The 23,770-nt window shown below is 38.3% G+C and overlaps 3 protein-coding genes across 3 annotated transcripts in view; 1 reads left to right on the top strand and 2 right to left on the bottom strand.

Annotated features, from left to right (window-relative positions):
* The first annotated feature begins 1,255 nt into the window (after positions 1-1,255).
* LOC145486909 (uncharacterized) lies at positions 1,256-10,946 on the top strand. The gene is made up of 4 exons (XM_081465622.1): positions 1,256-2,543; positions 4,321-4,413; positions 6,888-7,013; positions 9,107-10,946. The coding sequence occupies exons 1-4, from the start codon at positions 2,426-2,428 to the stop codon at positions 9,172-9,174; spliced, it is 405 nt and encodes a 134-aa protein (XP_081321748.1). The 5' UTR covers positions 1,256-2,425; the 3' UTR covers positions 9,175-10,946.
* A 2,171-nt stretch (positions 10,947-13,117) lies between these two features.
* Positions 13,118-22,822, bottom strand: LOC145460113 (uncharacterized). The gene is made up of 9 exons (XM_081447468.1): positions 22,810-22,822; positions 22,064-22,073; positions 21,504-21,575; positions 20,785-20,856; positions 20,355-20,411; positions 17,986-18,221; positions 17,340-17,459; positions 15,200-16,708; positions 13,118-13,765 (listed from the first exon to the last, which is right to left on the bottom strand). The coding sequence occupies exons 1-9, from the start codon at positions 22,820-22,822 to the stop codon at positions 13,563-13,565; spliced, it is 2,292 nt and encodes a 763-aa protein (XP_081303594.1). The 3' UTR covers positions 13,118-13,562.
* Positions 22,823-22,962: 140 nt separating this feature from the next.
* LOC145494289 (uncharacterized) overlaps positions 22,963-23,770 on the bottom strand; it is a 25,070-nt gene continuing 24,262 nt past the window's right edge. Inside the window, exon 5 of the mRNA XM_081477125.1 lies at positions 22,963-22,977. Within this exon, the coding sequence (XP_081333251.1) occupies positions 22,963-22,977 (15 nt within the window). The remainder of the gene's footprint in view (positions 22,978-23,770) is intronic.

The raw sequence follows: 23,770 nt of genomic DNA, 5'->3' as shown, positions 1-23,770 counted from the left end.
CCCGCTGAACTCACTAGCTGGACTTTGTCGTCAGTTCTTATTTCCGGTCTTGGTTTCGAACCTTTAGGTTTCGAGTTTAGGAAAAATTGTACGTATGGTAAATGACACGGAATAAACCGAAAAAATGAAATACAGAGAGAGTCCGACACTGTAAAGAAGCACCAAGCGATTGGGAGAATGTGTTCATCATAACAGAGCCTCGATATATCGAGATTTTACTGTTAGGAACTTTGGCGGAAGTGAAGACTATCTATTATATATTCTGAGGAGGAGGATTACATCTGCATTGCACTTCCCGTCCGTAAAAGAAAGTTTTCGTCAAAGTTAATGAAAAGTTTATTGACGCTAAAGTGTGATGAACTTCTCAAGAGTTCATCTTAAAATACAAAGACCTGAGTGAGTATGAGAAGAAAACAGTGTTCCAAAAAGTCGAAGCAGACAAACACAAACAAGTTGGACTTTTGTTTTAAAATGCTAACTTCCTAGTATCTCTCTTTTCCCAGTTGCATCCTTGGGAAGAAAACTCTGTAGTTAACTAACACAGTGGATGTTTACCATTTCTTAAAAAAGGAAGATTTTGAAAAATCAACCGATAAACCAGAGGCAAAAAATTTTAAAAATGTATCTTTCAGGCGATAAACACGTTCCCGCCCAAAATGAAAACCAGAGCTGATATGCAAAAACAAGGCTCGTCGGGAACTCATCGGATATTCAAACTCATCTCTAAATGAAAAATCAAATCAATATTACTTCATAACTACTATTGTAGCAACATTGAAATTTCACCTGAAAAAAACGTAGGTTGGGTATGAATCCAGTAGTCTTTACAATACGCTGTGGACCAATTTAAGCCTGTGATTAATTCGAAGATGAACCGCACGCTTTCAGAATTAAGCTGAGGAAAATTCAGGGTGATCTCTGTCTTTAATATAAACAGACGCAGAAATAAAGACTTAGAAAGAGGATCGAAAGTACCGATTATGTTATTCCTGACGGTTCTTGACCAATAAGCGGCTTTCGAAGAAGGCTGAAATTAATATTTTGCCGGGAACCCACCACACGCCCTTAAATGTTAATTGATGGAACGAAGTAAATTTAGCCAATGGCTAAATTTACTACTTACTACTATATTACTATTGTGTTTAAATTTCCATAAAAGGATAATAAGGATAATTATGGAACATCTTAAGTAAAAACTGATATCGATTCCTGCTTGTTGAAGTTTTTCTTTCATATAAGAAGAAGGGGTATCGAATGCTCATCGAAAGCTACATCTGCACGTTTAAGGTAGGTATTGTCCTACGAAACCACTTTAGGTAAGTAAGTAAGTAAGTAAGTAAGTAAGTAAGTAAGTAAGTAAGTAAGTAGGTAAGTAAGTAAGTGGGATAGTCAGTCAGTCAGTCAGTCAGTCAGTAACTTTATTTAACCAGGGTAGCCCATTGCTTATTGAAACCTCAGGGGACCCGCTAGGTTCACTGCAGCCACGACACAAGATAAACCTTCTCTGAAATTCTTAACATTTAGAAACAGTGGGCAGTCCATAACTATTGAGATCACGACCGAATTGAAAGTAGGAATACGCGAATCCTGTTATTTAGCTTTAAAAACAAACCACACCTGTCGCCACGTGCCTGCCGCGGGAACAACAGCAGCTGACGGAAATACAGGTTGCTTTCTTGAGCTACATGGGGAGGCAGCGTGGCCGAGTGGTCCTGCTCCGACTACTATACAAGAGTTGTGTCTCGCTAGACCCTAGTTCAACTGCTTCACACATGTAAATACGGTGTGCCTCCCGCCAGTTAGAATTCTTAAACCTAATATGTTTATTTGAAATCTTTGTTTCTTTTCGTTCAAGTGGCATCCCTGATAACTAGCTGGGTGTAGCTTTTAAGCGCATTGACCAATAAAAGTATTCAACAGCAACAAATTCATCAGCTTAAAAGTTATCTTTCCCTTTGCTTTTCAATCTGGTTTGAAAATCGGTTGATAGATGAAAAGAACTATCGTAAGCAGTGGCGGATCTAGGGGAGGGGTCCGGGGGACCCAGGCCCGCCCCCCCTTATTTTGAGTGAAAAAAGAAGAAATGACTGAAGGAAGAAAAGCCGGCAGGGCAACTAAAACAAAACCGCCCCCCTCCCCCCCACTCCTTAGTTCAAAGTCTGGATGCGCCACTGGTAAGAGATTTGTTAACCAGAGGCCAGGTATATGAAAATGAAGACCTACTCTCTACGTGTCGATTTCAAATTGCGAACCTGCTTATACTCTCAAACCACTCTGAAAACAATACTTCCTTTTCGTAACACAGGATACAATATGCATGGATCTTAATTTGCCCCAATGAATATTTATAGTTGTTCCTTGATTAAAATTAGATCTTGAATTTCTACTCGCAGGTTTTGTTCTCAGCCCTTGGATTTTTAAAACAATGGCGATGCTAAGAAGTCAGCAGCTGTTTGCAATCACCCATTGCCTTCTGGTCTGGTCTAGTACTAGTGTTGCGGGACTTCCCGCTGGAGTGGAAATCAAAAACTTGAGGCTTTGTGGTAAGATACCTCTAATATTTTGATCTCAATTTCAGCTCAGTGTTAAATCACAACTTGCTTTTATTAATCACTTTGGTTAATGAAGTAATTTTCTCCCGCCATTCTCATAATAAAAATAGCTTTCATCATAAGTTTGATCTCATCTCTTATAAACTCACCATTTCTTCCTCCTGCTCTCACTTGTCAGTCGGAATTCTAATCTCTTTAGTCACAGTATATGCAGGGTCCGATCTTAGCCGAAAATATACTCGTTTTTCGATTCGTTCCTACGTGCTGGCACTTATCCCTACAACCTTTAGAAGCACTAAGACGTTTAAAAATGTGGGAATTTTTGTCCCGAAAGAGATACTCATTAATACGTGTGTTAAAATGCCTATTGGTTTCACCAATATGACGAGCTCCAAAGCTCGCACATGTAAACTGATAAACAACACGTGATTTAACAGAATCAGGAACAAAATCTTTAGTATTAAACATAGTGCTAAGTTTGAACGGAGAGAAAATAATTTTTACATTTAAGATAATTGTTGCATTTGTGCTATCAAGACCGTTTGGTAATTTCAAATGTGAAATTAAAAAAAATGCCAAGGTAACATTTGGCGCGAAATTTCTCGAAACAATAAAGTAGTCAAACACCCACGATTGTGACCGTAATTTGTCACCTATGATGTAACCAAATGATTTACTCCTCTTTGAGGCCTGGGAAATTATAAGAATTTTGACAAAACGCGCGTGAAATTTCGTGCATTTCCTCAGTCTCGCCAAGAGAAAAAGAAATAAGGAAATATTCACATAAATCCCGAAGGAACAGATAATTGCAAACACCAAATGCAATCAATGAGAGGTTTTCTTATAATTGGCAACATAATGGTGTCTCTAGCTATATAACTGTCTCTTATTTTGTTTTGCATATTTTGTATATAGAGCACTCTTGGGATAAGTGAAACAATTTGATCGTTGTTTATCCGTTATTTGTCTCTTATTTGTATTTCTTCATAAATGAAATAACATGGTTCGTTTTCTGCAGATATGTGATATTCGTGACACTAGTCGTATTCGTTTGAATGAAACCCAGAGGACGGGGGGGGGGGGGGGAGAGGGCACTCCCTTATTTTGGCTTGATAGGTATGTGCGGCCCCAAAGGGTATGGTTTTTCAACCTTTTTGGTCATAAATAGGGTATCGATTTTGGCCATTTTTGGCATAAATAGTGTATGGTTTTTGCACTCTAGTCGTAAATTGGGTGGAAGAAGCTACTTTTTCATCGTTATCGATAAGACCATAAACACACAAAAGCCCTTCATGATAAATTACGTTTAGGGCAACTGCGTCAGCCGCAACTGTCATAAATAGGGTATCCAATTTTGATCAGGTCATAAATAGGGTAGGGAAAATCGCAGATTTTGGTCATTAATAGGGTGAGGGTTTTGCGAAAAGGGCCGCATACTCCCACCCAATTTTTCTGAGAATACCCCTTAGGAATGAAGCAAAACTCCGAGCCTATAGAAAAAAGCCCATGGCTTGTTAGAATAAGATAATAAGTGTTACACCCACCGAGTTATGTAGCTCAGCAAAGGTAAATGACAAGATTTGAGGTCACGACACAAATTTACTACTTCTACGAGTCAAAGAATTTTAAAATAAGGTCATATCCCAAATATCTAGACCTACAATTTACTCTCTGCTATTAAAAAATTACTCTCTGTTTTGTACGCTGGACAATATTGACAGGCCTGAGATACCTACAAAAGTAACAGTATTACCGAATTTGTTCACAGGTTCACACAATGAGACTGCCAAAGCCACAGTGTACCCTTGGCCTTTTGTACCATCTCGAAAACCAGCAAATATGAGCGTTACGTTAACCCCCGGTAAGCGAACGTTAAATTTACAGTTAGAATTTATGCATTCATGTTTTTATTGTCGTAATAGCTTTTTTGTCCTTTTTTTTCACCATGAATGATAAATTCATAAATTAACAAATTGACGTCAGTTTTTTATGCGTCTGTCCTCTTATTGATGATAAATTGCGTCATAACATTGTCAAAGTGGCTGTGGAACCAAGTACGAGCCGCAGGCGAGTGGTTCCGCATTAAACGGAGTAGACGTTAATTTGTTTTTTACAATAACAAGACCCCAGAATGGTCAAATGCCCGGAATAAATGAGGGGAAAAGACGCCGTAAACTTGCCGTAAACAAAGATAAGTGTATTTTATTCAAAATGACGCGAGCATTGTCAATAGCTTTTCTAGCTTTTTGATTTGCTACTTAAAAAAGTCCATAAAATCTCATTGATTAAAAAGTTGACAGTTTGACAGCTGAAAGTTTAACTTGAAAGATTGCGTAAATTAAAATTTTATCCGACTGTACTCTTATTGATGGTAAAAATGAGCCAATCAGCGCGCGAGAAATTAGACAGTTATTGTAAAATATATTTTTGCCATACAAGTAGGGGATCAATAAATTCGAGTATTTTTGTTTTGCTTTTCTACAGACTCCCTCATCGCTTATTTTAGAAGAATCAGTTTGGATGTAAACAAAGATTCAAGCTTGCAAAATATAATACGTGATGAAAGCAATACCGTTTAAGTTAAATTGATTGTGGAGGAGAAATGTTTACGATCTTGAAATAATCAAGACGATCTTCGAATGACTGAAAGATAACAGCTACCAAACACTTTTATCTGATTAAGAAATTGAAGAAATTCACCCTGTTTCTATCCAGTTTTAGTAGAAATCTACTAACTTTCCATTACGAACGCCGTTCTCTTATCGGCTACGTCGCTTACTATCTGTTCTGTTGTAGATAGTGAGTAGCCTAGAAGCCGTCGGTTGTCAACGAAATGGCGGCAGCTTCTTTGCGTTTTCAAAGTGTCCGTGAAGAGCCCAAGGGAAGAGCCCCCGGTACTCTCATATATAAGATCAAGAGAAAATTTTCTCTTGATAAGATATATGAGTATGTGCCGCTATAGAAATTAGACAGTTTTGGTCTAGAATGGGGTATAATTTATCGGAAAAGTGGCCAGTGTATAAATAATTGTGTAGAACAGGGTTTCTTACTCGAGGTTCTATAATAGACATTGAAACTCGGGAGTGACTTTGTAAGATACTGGTTATGGTTTAGTTAGCGTATGTTTGACTACTATAGTGATAAAGTTTCTGCATGGAAAAAAGCTGGTCTAGGATAGGGTATGGATTCTGGCGGCCTAGTCCAGGAGAGGGTTGCAAAAGGAAGCTGATCATGGTCTAGTCCAGTAACTTTGTTGACTGATGGAAAAACCGTCTATAATTAACAATTAGATTATGAGCTCGAGTTTTGTATGAGGTGATAGTTGATAAGGCCGTAGGCCGAATCAACTATCGCCTCATAGAAATCGAGAGCGAATAATTTAATTGTTTTAGTAGAATTCTAACTTAAATTATCGCAAATAATGGTTTCCAAATACTTTTCGACGCATTATTGAACCTTACGCTTTAACAAAATCGCACGTATTGAATCGTCCTCGGTAAATTTGCAGTTTTGTACGCGCGCGCACCGGTTTTTCAATATTTTCAAGTCTTTAAAGTCAAGAATCCGTCCCCTTCTTTTAGTCTTCTCAGGAATTTAATTATCCATTTACATCCAAACTTTCTTCCAAAACTTCGGAAAAACGATAAAAACGTCGCATTTCGTGGACGACCGACAGCTACTGCATTCTAATGAATGATAGTATACGAGTAGTTCAGCCAATCAGATTGCAGCATTTGTATTAGTATACTAGTAGAATTTCTACTAAATAAAGTTAGGTTATATTATCTTTAAGTGATTGAGTGTCCCAGCGGCACACCCCTACCCAAACATTAACAGAGTACGCCCCCTCCCGTGGTTGAAGAGGAACTCGATAATTTACTAGTCGAAAGTGGATTTATATTAAAATAATTAGATATTTCGCTTTCGATTTCTGTGCGTGATAGTCGACCCTGGCTGGTACAGTTGCGAAAGGCATATTGTTCCTGCTGCTTAGCTGTTGAGAGCAATAAAGATAACGATGGCTTGATATTTTTACTGCAATATAAATAAATGGTATATTTCCCTATAATGATTCATGAATATATTTGATTTAGTAAATAATTCGCTGAGTTGTTGTCGTAGATACGAAAGAGGAAGGTTAATTATCTCATCAAGCTTATAAATTTTCATGTTATAAGTATTTCACGTTAACTACCCAAGAGATAACAGAAAACCAAGAAACTCTTGAGCGTCTTCGAGCACCTACTTATTGTTTTGTTTTAAATTAGATTGTGATAAGATTAACGGGTTATTTACTCTGTAATCACAGTTAACATTTATATTTCTCTCTGAAAGTGGTTGACGTTTTGGATGCGACGATACAGTATGAACTGAAATCGGTATCAGACGGCCGCGTCATACTAAGAGATAGGGACAACTTATGCATCTATGCTCCTAGACTCTGCAGTTTAGCTGCTGGTGGTAAGTAGTTAAGCAAAAGAAAACCTGGTCAACCTCATCAAGAGGGCTAGATCTACGAAGTTTACGCAATTATTTTACGCGCTTATCAGCTGTTCGAACTGAAATAACACATTAACGGACTAAAGCTGCAAAAGAACTCAAACGAAATGTGCAAGGAAGCCGGAAGGGGGCATTGATTGGCAGATTTGGAAAAGATAAAGACGGATTGCACTGGAATAAACTTGAAAACATCGGCCTGACTCTGTCGAGTTAATGTCACCTCGTATAAGGGTACAGTTACAAATCCTCGGAAAGTACTATTGTTTGATATGTGCACTAAATTTTGTCAATGAAAGACTAGATGTCGGCCAATTTATTCAGTTAAAGCTCATATTTGGCAAAAATAAACAGACTTGCCTAAAATACATCTGTCTGGCACTGTCAATCCTTCGGTGTACTGAAAAATGCAGCATAGGTCATTTTTTTCTTCTATCACTGACAGCGGAACAAAATGAAACTCAGTAACATTGAAATACATATTTAACAGAAAGACAGCTCCATCAGTCCCTTAGTGGGTATAAATATAATTTATTGTAAAGTCAGGGTTAAAAGGACAAAAATAGAGCTTACAGAGGTGAAGTGAAAAGGTTTTGTCACTGTGCGATTTTCTTTCAAGTTTTTAGCTGTTTACCGACTTGTGTCCTGAATTTCACAAATTCAGGGTTTTCTGTTCTGTCTCATTTTAAGCCACATTAAGTACATCATATTATACTGTATGTGTAATTCTTTAACACAAATCTCAGTTCAGTTCAGTTACATGAAAAATATTCCATTGATCTTAGAAACTTCGGTGTGGACCTTATCTGGTATAACGCCCGAAATACCATCATTATTAAAGGTAATCCGTGTAGATATCATAAGTGGTTGAACAATAAATACCAGATTGATGATATAATAGTAATAGCAATAATAACAATAATAATGATAATAATAATAATAATAATGATAATAATAATAATAATAATAATTGTTACTGCACAAACTATTTAAAATAACAATGTAGTTTACAGAAATGAATTGAATTGAGAAAACCTGAGAATTGGAATGACTTGTTTAAAATGTCACAGAAACGTAGCAAAAGTATTTGCGGTTTGTGTCATCGATTGTACGCGAGAAGCAATGGAAAAAAAGAAAAAAGAAAATTACTCTCAAACTTTACAATATACATTCTAATATTTATGGAATCTTACTCGTCCTCTCATGAATACTACTAGCAATAAAAGTACTACTTATACAATGCCAGCCGAGACATTGTCCAAGCAAAAGTCATTTTCCAAAATGTGAAAATTGCGACCCTTCGCTCTTGAACCACTAAGACAGAGTAATGCTGACAGTAAAATGGCAAAGGATACTTTCGCACGGAGCTATGCGACCGTAGTGACGTAATCTTCTCTCTTCTTAACGGAGAGGAGTTCCGCAAAATTTATGAACGTTATACAAGCCAGAAGTATAGCGTCTCTTATATCACCTTTTTAAAAAGGATTGAACAATATTCAGATCAGCTTCACTTGCTCCATATATGTGAAGGCTATAAAACCCTTTGAATGGACGATAGCTAAAAGGGAAATCAGTTTCGTCCTGATTAAATTCTTCCTAGTTCTAAGCCCCCTAAGTACATATAGACATTTATTGACTTCAGACAGTTTTCGTCTTTTTGTGTTCCGTAAACCTACAATTGGATTGAAAAGTGACACCAAGAATAGTTAAGTTTTCAAATTGATTTATACTTTACTTGACATCAGTAGCATGGTTCTTTTTCCTAAAAATTAATTCTTTGCACTCGGATGTATTGCATTTCATGTCACTGATTGTCGCGTGTCCAATCTAAAAACTGCTGTAAAGCCATGTCTGAATTGTCGGAGTGATCACTAACCATGATGTACGTCATCCAAGTCGTCTATTTCTAAATCGTTTAAAAATATGTTAAAAATTAGAGCTAGGTAGCTGGCAAGAAATATTAAGGGAACTGTCAGAATTAAATTGTTGATATTGTTATTGTATTATCATTCCTGATTCCGGAATTTTTACATGTTTTTTATTTTATTATCTATTAGATGATGGGTACTGTCAGATTAGAAGTCAGCGTTTTCAACGAGGATCATATCATGTTTTTCTGCCTTGATGTTGTTGCTACGATACACTAGTGAAGCTCGCGATGACGAAAGTACAGTAATCAAGAAATGTGTAGCGTTTATAAGATAAACTTAGTCTGATGAATTCCCCTCTGCAATGCATGTAAGTCACAGTCGTCACAATTAGAAAAGAGGGGAAGATAAAACATACATGTATAATATGCATGGTGCCAAACTTACCTAAAATCGGTTTTGATTAATAAACCAATGTTAAATCAAATCAGTGTATAAAATTATACCAGAAATTAAAACTGTTTAGTGACTAATTGCCTGTCCATCGCGTATTCTGTTATATCAAGTACGCCCGTGAATCGAAAAGTTCTGTTCCTGGGGCAGAAAGGGACCATCTCTTGAATTATCCTACCATTTTGATTTTAAGAAACACAATTCCTTGGTGAGAGAAACTGCAACATCGGAACGGACACAGAAAAACTACTTGCCAGAAGAATCGCACATGGAGTAATTCCTTTCGTTAATTCGAAGTTGCAGTTAGTATCACCCATATCACACCATTTAGAAACCTCTTTCCTCCATGAACGTCCCTAAGTGAGTCTCAATCACACATCCAAGTTTCTATTTTTTGGCATTTTTTTCTCCTTGTTTCTAAACCTCTCTGACCCATGCCAAAGTCAGCTGAACCCGCTAAACAAACATCAAGAAAGTCCTGATTCCTGGTAAAATAACCGCCTAACGTAATTTGACGTTTCGAGCGTAAACTTACCTCTGAACAAGGGCTAACCCTCCAAATTTTAGTTTCACAGACTTGCTACGAGGGTTAATTTATCTGTATCCACATCAAAATTACAAATAGCCAAGCGTTTCACGTAGCTGCCGACGCAGTCCAAACGTTTCTGTAATTCTAATTCCCCATCATATCAACTAGTCACGGCGACCGTACCGCGATTATAGGCAGAGAGATTTCAAACAAGAGTCGCTTTCTTTTATCTTCCCTTGCGCTCGGCTTTTTGGCGACTACGGCCGTTGAAGCGTGATCGTAATCATGTTACATTCTGCACTCACATTGGCCAATTCGAAACGCCAGCCACGCGTACAAAGTAGACTGTGTAAGGGATGCAAAAGACAAATTTTGTCGCCAGTCCCCTAATACACACACTCGCCCCCGTGAGGCGAAATCATGTCGCGCGATTGTCTTTGAATCAGCCAATCATACCGGTGTTTTGGATCCTTTAATTTTTTCAAATTATTGAACGGTGCAGACACAGAAAAGTTTAAATCTCCTTGTACTTCTTGAGAACCTAAAATGTTTTCGAGGCCGAAACGACCTTTAGAAGATCATGGGATAGATCCAGATGCTAAGAGAAAACTAATCTCGCGACCGTCCCTCCATTATCTACGTTGGAACATGTAGCTCTTGAATTCGAAATATTACGATTTTTAACCACGATTCGTTAACTGCCATCCCTTCCATCTTAAGTCTCTCCTCTCGCCTCACGGGGGCTTATGTGTGTATTGACTAGCCCCCCTTATAATTTATCTGGTCTTATGGCTGTGGTGTTTTTATGGCGTTGCCTTGTGATATGAGAGCGGTTTGTGAGAGTCACGAGACCCCGCCCTTGCTTTGCTTTATGTGGGGAGACGCCAACCAAGGACATCGCAACAATCTGTCACAAAAAAAAACAAAACGGTCTACACTGGACATAAATTGCGCTCAAATTGCATCATAGACACAAAAACAACCCTATGTTGATGTGAGTGAGGTTTATTTGCACATTCATAGCTTTATATAGCTTTCATATTTAGGCCTAAGGTTAATTTCCCGTACAAATTCTATAAGGCACTCGTTTCGTTACATTTAGCCACAACAGTCACATACTGAGTTGCGTGCCCCGACCGATTAAAAATGGCCTAGTGACCCGGCCTTTTGGTCTAAATTACCGGCAAATCCGGTGGGTGAGGGGATATTAATTACCGCAACGATAAACAATATTGGTGAATACACAGAGAGGTCGATGTAAGTCGTTTTTATTCAATTTATTCTCCATATTGCGAACAGTTACATACGATCGTTACATTCCCATTCAAACTCTTATATTTACGTTGTTTCGCATTGTCATATAATAATGTTCCCGGCTCCCAAGGGGCTTGGGAAACCTGTGGTGAAATTTGCTAACTTGAAGTATATTTTATATAGCGATACCTACCTGAATATTTATATTTATAGCAGAGTCGTTTTCTTGGATTAACCTTCAACCTTCAAAAGAAGCTGGATCCAGATTTGGAGACCTCTAAAAGAAGAAATGCTTAACATTCCACCAGCCCGCTGCATTAAATTACACATGTCGACCGCATGTTCATCAGTGAAAACCAACTGAACTGCACTGACAGTTTCCATAGCCAACCCCCTAAAAACATTCCCCCAAAATGTAAATTGATCAGTTAGAAGCAAGAGTCAAGTTCCATTACGTTTTAAAATTGCTTGATTTTATTTGTTTGCATCAAACTTGTTCACTTATTTCGTACAATCACGTTCGAATCGCGCCGGTCACGGCAAAACGCAGACCATGCAGACTGCGTACCGTGCAGACTAAGTAATTTTTTCTTACACTTCTTTGCGCATTTACAAAATTCGTGAAAAATTTTATATCTCATCAAATCGTGGTCTATTTAGCTCTAAATATACAAAAAAGGAACTGAGTACAAACGCGACGTGCAATCATGAGTTTGTAATAACGATTTTTACTTTTCAGTTTACGAGCCTCTAGATATGCCGCCCATTTTCGATCGATTTTGGCCGATTTGGGGCATCAAAAGAAAAAATTGCGTAAACAATAGTAATTGATTTATCGGACTTAAAAACAATACGTTTGTAACTAGAGTACGTAGAGCTTCATTCTGGGCGAGTTTGAAGAAATCCATTTTTTCGCTATTTCCAAGTGTAGTCGATATTTAGCCGAAGCTGCTCCAAGATATTCTGCAAGACCTGGTATGGAAAGAACTTTAATGAGGTTTATTTTACTAATATGAGGCTACAGTGGAACCACGGTAATACGGTCACCAACGAGCCATGAAAATTTGGCCATGTTATCGGGGCGACCGTATTAACAGGGCAGGGTTAAATTTCAGGTCTTGTGTAAACTGAGTGACGTCGACTTAACAGAAATATTTCAATGGTGCTTCTAAACAACTTTTCTCTAATAAGCCTCCGGAATGAAGATTTAATTAAACTTAAATCGGTACATACAATATTAACAATGGAAAGACGCACATAACTGGTTTGAGTGGCCATATAAACTGGGTAAAATTATACAGGATTATAGAGGCTCGGATTTTGGCCGTTTTAACGGCGTGGCCGCATTAACGGGGTTCTCTTATAAGAAATGTAAGGGTATTTCGCAGGGACAAAAAAGTAACCGTAATGACGTGGTGACCACATTAAAGAGTTGATAAGAATGCAGTCCGAGTCAACTACCACGTATAGAAATCGACATTTGTTTGTGTGGACGAATTCCCATGTAACGAGAACATGCACACCAGATGTCCTGGTAATTAATGTATGCCTCACATAGAGCGGTTTTCAATCGAGTGTCGAAAGTAATCAGGCAATCTGACTTTGGCCTTGGTTTTGGTTATACTAGGGTTTGAGATTGACTGAGTAGTCTAATTGGTAAGTAATTGCTTAGGTTTTGATTTTACGACACTCAACTGAAAACCGCTCTAGTATTCTTGACGTGTTAATTTTGGGAAATAAACCTTAATTTTTCTTTTCCAAAAAGGAGGTCTTTTTTTTTTATTGGAGCACACATTATTTATAACCGTGATTACCGAAAATTATTTACAATAACAACATTACTTACAAAACTTATATTACCCATAATAGTGTACATGAAAAAATTACCCGATTCTGATTGGCTATGTTATAAAATGTGTTCTCTATCTTTTAGGAAACACTGAGATAAATAAAAACTACTTTATTTCGATTACCAAATTGTCAACAGCTCCTGTTGATTTTGTTTTTTTTGTCTTTCGAGTTATAGAAGCACAGCTTTAGTACGCGCTTCGTTGCAGAGGGTTTTCTAAATAACTATATTTCTACATTCAAACAGATGGCCTGTTTTACTGTTAATGTCCAAAATATTCTGTAATAACTTTTAAATAATCTCATGCATCTGGCCAATGAAACACTATTCAGTTGTCTTAGGTTAACTATTAGAAAGTACCGTAGTAAGTATAGTAGTCAATGTAATTTAATTAATAGTCACACATGTTTAATTTTGCTCTTGGATGGTGAGTCGTTTCCAAGCATTCCACACTACTGAGTATTAGATGGGAAAAGGAACTAAGTCTTCGAACAACTACATGGACATCTCCACGCTGCCTCAAAAGTAACATTGTTAATCTGTAGAGCAGGTTTCCAATTTCAAGTCTCTTGAATGTGACCTATCAGTGGCTGGGTAAGTTCTTCGATAGATGCCTCTGCAGGATACAGTGATGCGAAATTCTCTCTGCGGCGAGTTGCTTTTCTCTGAAGATCCCTGCAGCTTTGATAAACAACTTGAAAGCATTGCACAAAGCAAGTAGTAACATTTCCGCAGAAGTATCGCATGTGGAGAATACCCTTTCCTAAAAAAGGCAAACAAGATTGTCAGCAACAGGTGTTGGCATATGGATACATTATCATTGTAAAGATTTTAAAGCATCATACGAGCTTTAATTTTGTATTGAATCAGAAGCACATTGTGGACCGGTCATTATTTATCGCCGGGGGAGGGGAGGGGGTGGGGAGCATAGGATTTTGAGGAGGATCATTTGATTTTTAAGATAACAGAAGTGGGGGATCAGTCATATCTGAGAGCTCAAAAGGGGGGAGGGGGACCGTTAAATGTCACATGCCTATACAGGCTTGGTGGACGGCTATTTGGCACTTTAAAAAGTAACTTTGCAGTTTTCAAGCACTTGGGATAGTTAGATTGCTGGTGTGTCAACTGACATCAGTTGCAGGGTTCTCAGTAGAACAGCGGAATTCCACCGGTTGTAAAATCGAATGTAGCCGCCTAGCCCTGTTCTGGTTATTAAAACTTGCACACATCTACACTGTGACAATAAATAAAAACTTACAGACTGAGACGTTACGTTTCAAGGAGAAAATAGTATTTAAAAAGGTGAAACTACTTGCTACGTTTACGATCTTAAACAACTCATTTTCCGTATCACTTTGCCCCCCAAAATTCATGAAATCGCATCTTTGGCAACCTACAATTTCAAAATTTTCAGAGAGATTATGCCCCCTGACCGCCCAAGGTTGGCTTGGCCCTTCGGGCCTCGCTTTAAATTACGCCCCCTGTCATGCTTTATTGGACGCCTGTGAAAACTTCTGCTAACAATCCTGATCAGATAACAGAACACACCGATCAAGAGAATGCACCATGGCAGCTTCATTGTACTGTAAGTACATCATAGTTAGAAATATTACTTTTTACCACAATTGCTACTAATCTCGCAATCTAACTGGCTAATTTACCGTTGTCAAAATTTGTTGCGGACTCACACGGCTGCACCTCTTGAGTCCAAAACATTTTGATCACTGTGATGACGCGTATCGTTGTCGATAAGAGTACAGACCACGCTAAACCACGTCTAAAGGTGGATATGTGTGCAAAGACGTGGAAGGGATCACGAAATTTCTCAATAGTTTTGAGGGGGGATTACTTCAATAAAATAACATTTAAAGGAGGATCAGGTAGATGTAACTATCTTTAGCCGAAATTCCTCCGACCCCGCCCCCCCCCCCCCCCCCGCTGCCCCCAAGGCGATAAACAACGACCGTCCCCTAGGATAGTAATAAATGTCTTGACAAGACAGAGAAAATAAAGAAAAAGAAAGGACGGCTTAAGAGCGCCAGAATTTCTCTGATTTCTTGCCTCTTTCCCCCTATCCACAGAACAGTGCACGTGCAGTTGTTCGATAAATAGAAACAGTAGGATGTACATTGTTCACGTTTGCTGCCGTAAATAACAACGCAACGTTATCTGCAAATTGTTATCTGTCAGAACTTACCTAAGGTTAGAAGAAGTACCGAGCTGTTCAGGAACACAAAGAGAACATCGACAAATATAGATTCATTTTCACTGCGAACATCGTTGACTTCAGGCTGCGAATAAATTGCACCAAGGCAAACGTCAAAGAATATTACCCACAATGCATACGTCTGGAGGCGATCTTCAAATTTCCCTTTTATTGGACGGAATATAGTGTAGGCAATTCCAAAAGCACTGGCTGTGGCCACGGAAAATCCGATGCGAGAACGGCTTTCGGATTCAAAGAGAAGGATCAACGAGATCAGCATCAGCTTCCAATACATTTCAATTATCTCCCAAAACCAGTATGTATTTTTATAGTTTTCAAAGTATACTCGTAAACCAAAGCTGAGCTCTTCATGTGTCTGGGATCCCCGGTACTTGTAAAGGAGTATCAGCACCAATAGCGGGAAGGCTATAGGGTACAGTGAAAACGCAGCAGCAATGCGCCAGAAGACATCGTGTCGAGCGGTAAAGCAATGGACTGAATAATCGGCCTTCAGGATGGAAATACAGTCATTTCTGTCTTTGGTAAAACACATGTTCAAACAAACCCCAGGCAGCGGTACAATGTGAAGAATCTTCTTACTCGTCATTGGATATGACAAAAGAAATAAAAATATATTTCGATAGCACGACTTCTTCAGGCTTGATATTTTGTTCACTTTTTCGCTCATGACAATCTCCATTTTGTTGATGTAGCTTTGCTTTGCAAGTAGATAAAACAGGATCAGGAAAACAACCACGATGTTGACTGCTACTGTTAGGGCAAACTCTAAGAATGGATCCAAACGAAAACTAGGATGAATACAGCTCAAAGGGGCAAACTGCAAAATATTCCCTTCAACAAGTTTCAAATACTTTTCCATTGTGATCAGAGTTATCGGCCATCGAACACGTGCCAGTGCTGAGAAAATCCCTGCGATAACTTGATGAAAGCCCAACACAATCTTGAAGCACGACATGATGACATCTGCGACAGTTCTGTCATTATCTGTATGCTTTGAGTCGCCCCAAAGAACCATCATGAACACCGCAAGAAACAGTATCACCACTCCGGCAGATGAGAGGGCAGTGATTGTCATATTGGGGCATTTTATGCAGGTGTTAAATCGAAGATAGTGATCAGTAGTGCAACTTGCACACAGGGTTCCGCGATATCCTTCCTGACATTCGGAGTCAATGCCACCTCTGCAGGATGCCGGACGGGGACATTTAAGAGGCGCTGGTAGCGATCCACTAAACTTGGAATAAGTGTCGTTGTAATCTTGGTTGAACGTGAGAATATTGTCAAGAAATCTTCTATAAGATTCTTCTGCAGTTGCATTGGTCCACTTCCAGTAATAATTGGGCGCCAATATCGCCGTATCATTCTTACATACAATACCAGTTTCTAAACATGGCAAGCACCCTCCAAACCGATCTACACGATAAACGTTATCAAGGCATTTACAGGCACGATAACCAGCGGTTACGTTTGAAAGAGTACCTGCCGATATATGAAATTAACAATTTGTTTGAAAGCTTTAGAAATATACCTTACAGTAGCGGAACTAGGGCACCCCCCTTATTTTGGGTGAAAAAAGAAGAAATGACTGAAGGAAGAAAAGCCGGCATGGCAAGTAAAACAAAACCTTCCCCCCCCCCCCCCTTAGCTCAAAGTCTGGATCCGCCACTGCCTTATGAGAAACTTCGAATTCCAAAAAGCTTTTCTCAATGAGCTCTTCACTGACTTTTTGGGAAGCACCATCAACTCTCATTTATTAATTCATTCCTTTGTTTGTTTGTTTGTAATTTTTTTTATTGCTTTCATTGGAAGTAATGCCATATTGGGCTTGCAATTGTTCAGTTGGGGTTCAGTGTAAAATAAATCCTCTTTTAACTCCACTCTGACCCTGGAAAGGCTTTTGAAACCTTCACCGGTTTTGAACATCTATAACTTGGCGACTTATCCGAAAATTAATTCTAAACAATTTGATATAACATGCTGCCGGTTAGAAAACTTGACCTTCCCATGGCAATTGTATTTCGGCTGACAGGTTTTTCGAGTTTTTAATGTAAAGTTACTTTTCTTAATAAGTTACTTTTTAATATCAGTGTCAAGAGCACACTTCTCTTACCGTATGGACATGCGAGGCAGTCAGTTGAGCTTCTTCCAGGATAACGTTCCTTCGGGACGTAAGTGCCCACGCTGCATAACTTGTAGTCGATTTGCCCAATCTCGTCTTGATAGAAACCACCTACAATGCAATGGTATGCATGCTCAGTTGTAACTTTATCACAAAAGATTTAACAAGGGTACGATTTTTCGACGTAGGGAAGTCTTAGATAATTAACATATTTATTGAAATCAACGTAGCGAAAGAGAAGAAACCTTGGAACTTGAAAATCGGATTTACAAACGTTGCTGAAACTCGTTTTACTGAATTTGAATTCTGATCCAAGTTATTGTCACTTCAGTATTGATCCAAGCCAATATAAAGTAAGTGCTGATTCCTCCTACAAATTTTAAGACATATTTCATCCTTTTAGCTTCAAAGTTTAAATTTAATCTCTCAATTGTCAGGTAGGCTTAATTAAAACTTTAATTAAGTTTACTATCACATTGCTTATGAGATCAAAAGGAAATTAAGAACTTGATTGTATGATTTGGTTTCATGCATAATTACTGCAACAATGCATTTTTTCTAATTTGTGCTATTTGAACCAACGTATAATTTAAGCTTTATCAGTTCTATGGACAAATTTAAGTTCTTTCTTCAATACCCGCCGGACAAGAGAGACAGAGTCCATTGCGGTCACTATAATGACCAGTCGTACAGAAGCTACAGTTATAGCAAAAGATATTGGTAACATCTCCAACAGAACACTCTTTGCACGAAAACCCTGCACTTCCAATGCTTTTAATGTTAGAGAATGGAGCGGCAATTCTCAAGTGAAACGATGTGGAGGGGGCACAATTTCTGAGGACATAAGAAAACAAAAGAAAATAACACCAATTACTTCATTGAAATCATTTATTGAACGCAAATGCAGTGAGAATTTAAAGGATTACAGGCTCCCTTTTGTTCTCCAGAGCCACGTTGATTTGACATTTTAATGTTTAGGTAAGGCCATTATTGATGATGGAGTTTTTTGTGGTTACTGGCCAGTAACCGTGATGTCATCAGGTCCGTTAGTAAGTAAAGAACACATAACAGATCAACTAAAGAACACATATCAGATCAACTAAAAGAGGCTTACGCGAAGACCTCTGCGTTGAAAACAATAAGGCGTTTTCTGCCTCATGACGCTATGATAAAACTATATAAAGCATTTATTTTACCACATCTAGAATATTGCAGTTCTTTATTCGTAGGCTTGGGTAAAGGTCAACGCAACCGTTTCGATTACACATTGAGAACATTAATTGAGCACAACAAGTCAGTGTCATGAGTCGAGCTGCTCCCTACGGTTGGGATGAAATCCTTACATTGTAGGCGCTGAAATCATTGCAGTAGGCTTTGATAGATTGTGCTGGCATAATGTTTGACATAATCCGTCAATACGAGCATACTTTTCATCGATTTTCCGTAAAAAGTACTGCTAGCATAATTTGCACTTCTGGCCAGTTTTGCAGCAACCAATTGTTTTGGCCTGAGATCAGTGTTACAGGCAAATTTAAGTGACAAAATCAAGTTGTTGTCACATTCATGGCACCTGGGTCCCACGGTAAGTGACCCAGGACTCTTTCCATAGACTCAACTTATGCGTATAACTAGCTCGGTTACCCAAGATGGCGTCCGCGACAGCGAGTGCATACAGTGAGGTACTGTACATGGGTTTGCCATTTTCTTGTGTTTTTGCATAGTTATTGGAATTCTTACCAAATTTATTAAGTGTAAATTCTGGGAGAAACGTATACTCGGAAAAACTCCGAGTCCCAGATGGGATTTGAACCCACGACCCTCCGTGATCTAGTCGGATGCTCTGATCACTGAGCTACTGGAGACTCTATGGTGAGCAAGGGTCAAATTATGGGTACCGATTGGAACCGCATCGCGCCGCTACACAGCTACGTACTGACTCATATGAACTCACTAACAACATTGCGCTGTTACAAAGTGGTTTACAGATCGGGGGGGGGGGGGCCCTCTATCAAGATTAAACAAAAGCAAATCTAGGAAAAATGAGCTGGATTTTTTTAAAAAAAAAGTAATATATAACTATACAGAACTACAGAACTAATTGGTGAGCAGACGAGGTTTCATATATTTTTTTCTCATAAAATCAGGCACAGCTATCATCGAATGTGCCAAAATATTGTTTTCGACGAACCTTGCAGGACTTTCAGCAGTTTCCGAAAGGTTTTGATTGGAAATACGATTGTGCCGTGCCTTGAAAGCAGCTATCCAGCAAATAAAATGTGCATTTGCAAATTGATGTTTATTTTATGTTTTGATACTACCGTGGAACTTAATGTAATGTTTGTTTTATTATAAATATTTGCTTCAGTTACAGACAGGATCGATTCTAAAACGCTCTGCCGGCAAAAAGCTATTTGAACCAGGTCGATATAAAGATCGTTTACATAATTTCTTCGCACGCACACGGATATTCTGGATTCTTTCAATATTAAATCCATACCGACAGATCAGGAAGGTTTGCTTCACATATATAAAGAAGAGTAAGTTTTGTGCCGTCTGTTCACCATCGTTTAAGCTTAACAGGATAATATTTCTATTATATCCCTAAGGGATGTCATTGGTGTTATGAAAAGCTTTTGTGAAGCTAGAGTTATTGAGTTATACGAAAATTACACAACTTTAAGCATTTTGTCTTTGGCGACACCACGGGACACGCGAAAATTTCCCGCGTCCACTGCCGTTTCCGTCTCGGCCTTCCCGTCCTTGCATCGTATAAAGGTCCCTAATGTTGCTCACAATGATGCAGAGGACATTAATGCCAAGCACTCAAATTTGAAAACAGTACCTCGCAATAAGACCAAAACTCTGCGACTTTTTTTGCACTATTGTGGTTATTCACTATCCAGTAACCACATGTCCTTTTAGAGAGCTTTCGTTATTTTTTTCTGGGAGAGGTTAGGAGATGATGATCGATCCAGGACTTATTTCTGTTTTAATATTCCTACTCACATCGACGCAGCATCTCTGCCTGGTGGAATTTCCAGGAGTTTACCACATGTAATTGATCTGCAATTGCATAGTGACAGTCAGTATTCGAACGGTTATATAGTATAATCTGTACGAATTGTGGATACGAATTTTACAAGATGATGATTACTTTCTGCTATTGTTAATATTTAACAAGTTTGTGAGCTATCTATGACAAAATTGTGGGTGGACAATAATTCCATTTTATCCAGTCTTAAGCTAAGAAACGAAATACATAATTAATGTCATGCTCTTCTTTTACTTCTTTATGATAAAATAGATTTGTATTCTAATTTCACCAAAAAGAAAAGTGGATGAAATAAATAATCAACCAATTTATTTTTCTAATTTAACTAATTAATAGAAGTTAGCTTAAGAGGTTCTGTTATTTGAGATTTACGTCACAACGTACATTTTCGTGTCATTAGTGAATTCATTGAAGATTCCAGAAGAAAGCAAGCGTAACGGATTGTTAAACAGTGTCCTGAAAACAAATAAAAAAGATTTGAGTGAGCAGGAGTTGGTGTCAAGAAGCTGAAAAAGTTCTATTGCTTGAAATATCTGAAATTTGAACTTTGCGGACTGTGTATATGTAGGCGGGCTGATATATAGAACATTTGACTGAAATTTTCGTCACCATTGCACAATATTTTTCCATGTTGTCTTTGATATCTTGAACTGGACCCCTATCTATTGTAAAATGTTGGTTAGGGCTTACCGGCATTGCAAGCAAATTAAAGGACGGGTTCTTTACCGTTCAAAGCGTAATTAGTACCTCCGTTAGAAGATCGAATAATTACTTAAGTTTTCTTCAAAATAAAACGAAGAAGCGTGTCAAATTTTGACAATTGCGGATCCTCTGGAAACAGCCGACTTCTCTATGGTAAAAATTGCGATTCCCGGGTAAGCTCCAACAAAATTAGTCCCACAAGCAGAAAGATCGGTAAATCTGGAATTATTTGAGAAAGGGTTGGTGAGTGATAAAAACCCTCTTAAGTCGTCTGCTTCTAGGGTCTACCTAATACACAAATTTTATTGGTGGCGAGTCTAAAGATCTGCATGCTATCGAATTCAACAGTAAATTGCTAAAAGGCAAACATTTTTTCATCATCGCCAGAATGTTTATCTTACAGCGAATGGAGAGCGCCGACACCATGAAAAGCCTTTGGCTCGATGGACTTGATCTTGTTGTTATGAAGAAGCCTGAAACAGGAGAAGAACAAAACTGTCTAGTTTTAGCAGTAACGCTTTTTTATACATCAACATGACTTAATTTAGAAAGCGTTTACAGTGCGACAACTTAATTGAACTGGGCCAGCTGGAAAAAAATCTACCAATCACAACAACAGTTGAAAACGTGGTTAAAACTGAAAAGACCAATGAATGGAATAATAAAAACAATAGTTCAGCAACAAAATTCAAAACCCAATGAAGATGCAGAGGGTTGTTGATTGGATAGTTTCAATCCTATGATTTGAGCAGCATGAAAAGATCCCAGTGCGGCCATCACAAAGAAAAATGGGTTTGAAAATTATAATACGTCGTTACGCGACCGGTAGAAGAGACACCAGTATAAAATTGGGGTAAAATAATATCGTTTACTTATTTTTTGCTCCAAGTAGCTCTATTAAAGTTGTCGCTTTGCAAGGTAACCAACTGGTGGCTGACAATAACCCATATCCCATACAAACCTAGCCTCAGCTAGGAAATGCCAAATTTAGCAAAAAAACTACATAAAAAAAGAAAGAAAGAAAGAAACCAACTGGTTTCAAAATGCTGCGAGAGGAAAACTTGAGTAAAACAGCTCTTGATACCTCACTGCCGAAAACTTACAAGGTTTTTAGGGCTGTTTCCCTAAAGGTGTCGCGCGGGATTGCTGTTAAATTGTTGTTTGCAAGCATCCTAACGAAAACAAAACATATTCTGGACAAAGTAGGAAGTAATAACTAAAATTAGTTTAAACATTAGATCAACGATATTCTTCACTCAAAAGTAATCTCTTCATTCCCAGTTATGACCTGCACAGTGTTGCTTGCTCAGTTTGCGATATGAAAAACTGACCGTTTAATTTGAATGACTGCGTAATTTATACAAATGTGCGGTGGTAGTGCTTTATGCTAATTACATGGTTGTGCGTGCTGTGTGATAGGTGCTAGTGCGAAGGTGTGACATATGTTACATAGTGTAACAAACAACACCTAGGAACTGTAGATGTATGTAAAAATATAATCAAAATATTTCTTGTATGGTAAACAGTAATGGCGTGTCAGTATTTGGTTAACAATGCCTTTACTCACTTACAAGCTTACTGACGCAGTTACTGACTGTCTGACTGACTGAATGACTGACTGCCTGACTGACTGTCTGACAGACTGAAAGACTGACTGACTGTCTGACTGAATGACTGACTGACAGACTGACCGACCCACTTACTTACCTTTAACATGCATCTTTTGTGGTATTTTAGTATCAGCAAAACACGAGATTAATTGCTTTTATAATAAACAGGTTGGAAATTGACCAAAGTACTTACAATATCAATAGTTTTCCAAGACCGGAAAAGGTTTTGCTGTTAATTTGCGAAATATTGTTAAAATTTAATAACCTGGAAATGAAATAAGACAAAAGGTAATTAAACACGACCATTTTTCTAAAGTATCTCAGTGGAGGAAGCCTACTTTAGCGCTTGTTAAACAAAGAAATATGGCTATCAAATTTCGAATGCACAATACTGAGCTGTATGGTCACAGGGTAACCATACAAAGTAAGTAACACGGTCACTTAGTATTAAACTTTAAATTAATTGACGAGTTAAAGATATACTGATCGGGTGCAGTCGTATTTTCTGTCATATTTAGGCGCACTTGCAAGCACCGGCGCAGAAACAGTTTCTAAAATAAACAAACGCGCTTTATTTGTTAAGTAATCACGAACACCGAGAGACTCCGCAACTTGTGGAAATATCAAAACAAGACCTCACAAAACTCACATGGACACCGAAATAGGGCAATCGTTTCAGCAATAAGAGATTCAGTTGAAATAGCCAAAGTGAAAAGTTATTCCAGTCTCATGTAGGAACCTGTGGTGTCGTTAATGAATGTACCACTGGTCACGAGTACATTTGCCACGACGAAATAAGGAATTGCGTCTTGCAGAATTTGCAGGATTTTCACTTCAAGAATTCCCTAACCCGAAGGTAGAATTAGCAGTAACATTACTGAGAACAAACAAGACTGATTTCAAATATGAATGGGTGGGGGTTTCAGCTATCATAAACATTTCAGCCATTCCTCAGCTCTTAGTAAATGCTAATGGATCTTAGTAAAATATGCCTAGGCTGACACTAAACATTCTTGGGAAATCTTCGTAGAATCCTCGGAAATATCGAGTTATTTTTG

Source organism: Orbicella franksi, chromosome 1 (genome assembly GCF_964199315.1).
Source record: "Orbicella franksi chromosome 1, jaOrbFran1.1, whole genome shotgun sequence".
Taxonomy (NCBI): Eukaryota; Metazoa; Cnidaria; class Anthozoa; order Scleractinia; family Merulinidae; genus Orbicella; species Orbicella franksi.
Note: the sequence above shows the minus strand (reverse complement) of the source record. Positions and strands in the feature narration are given on the sequence as shown.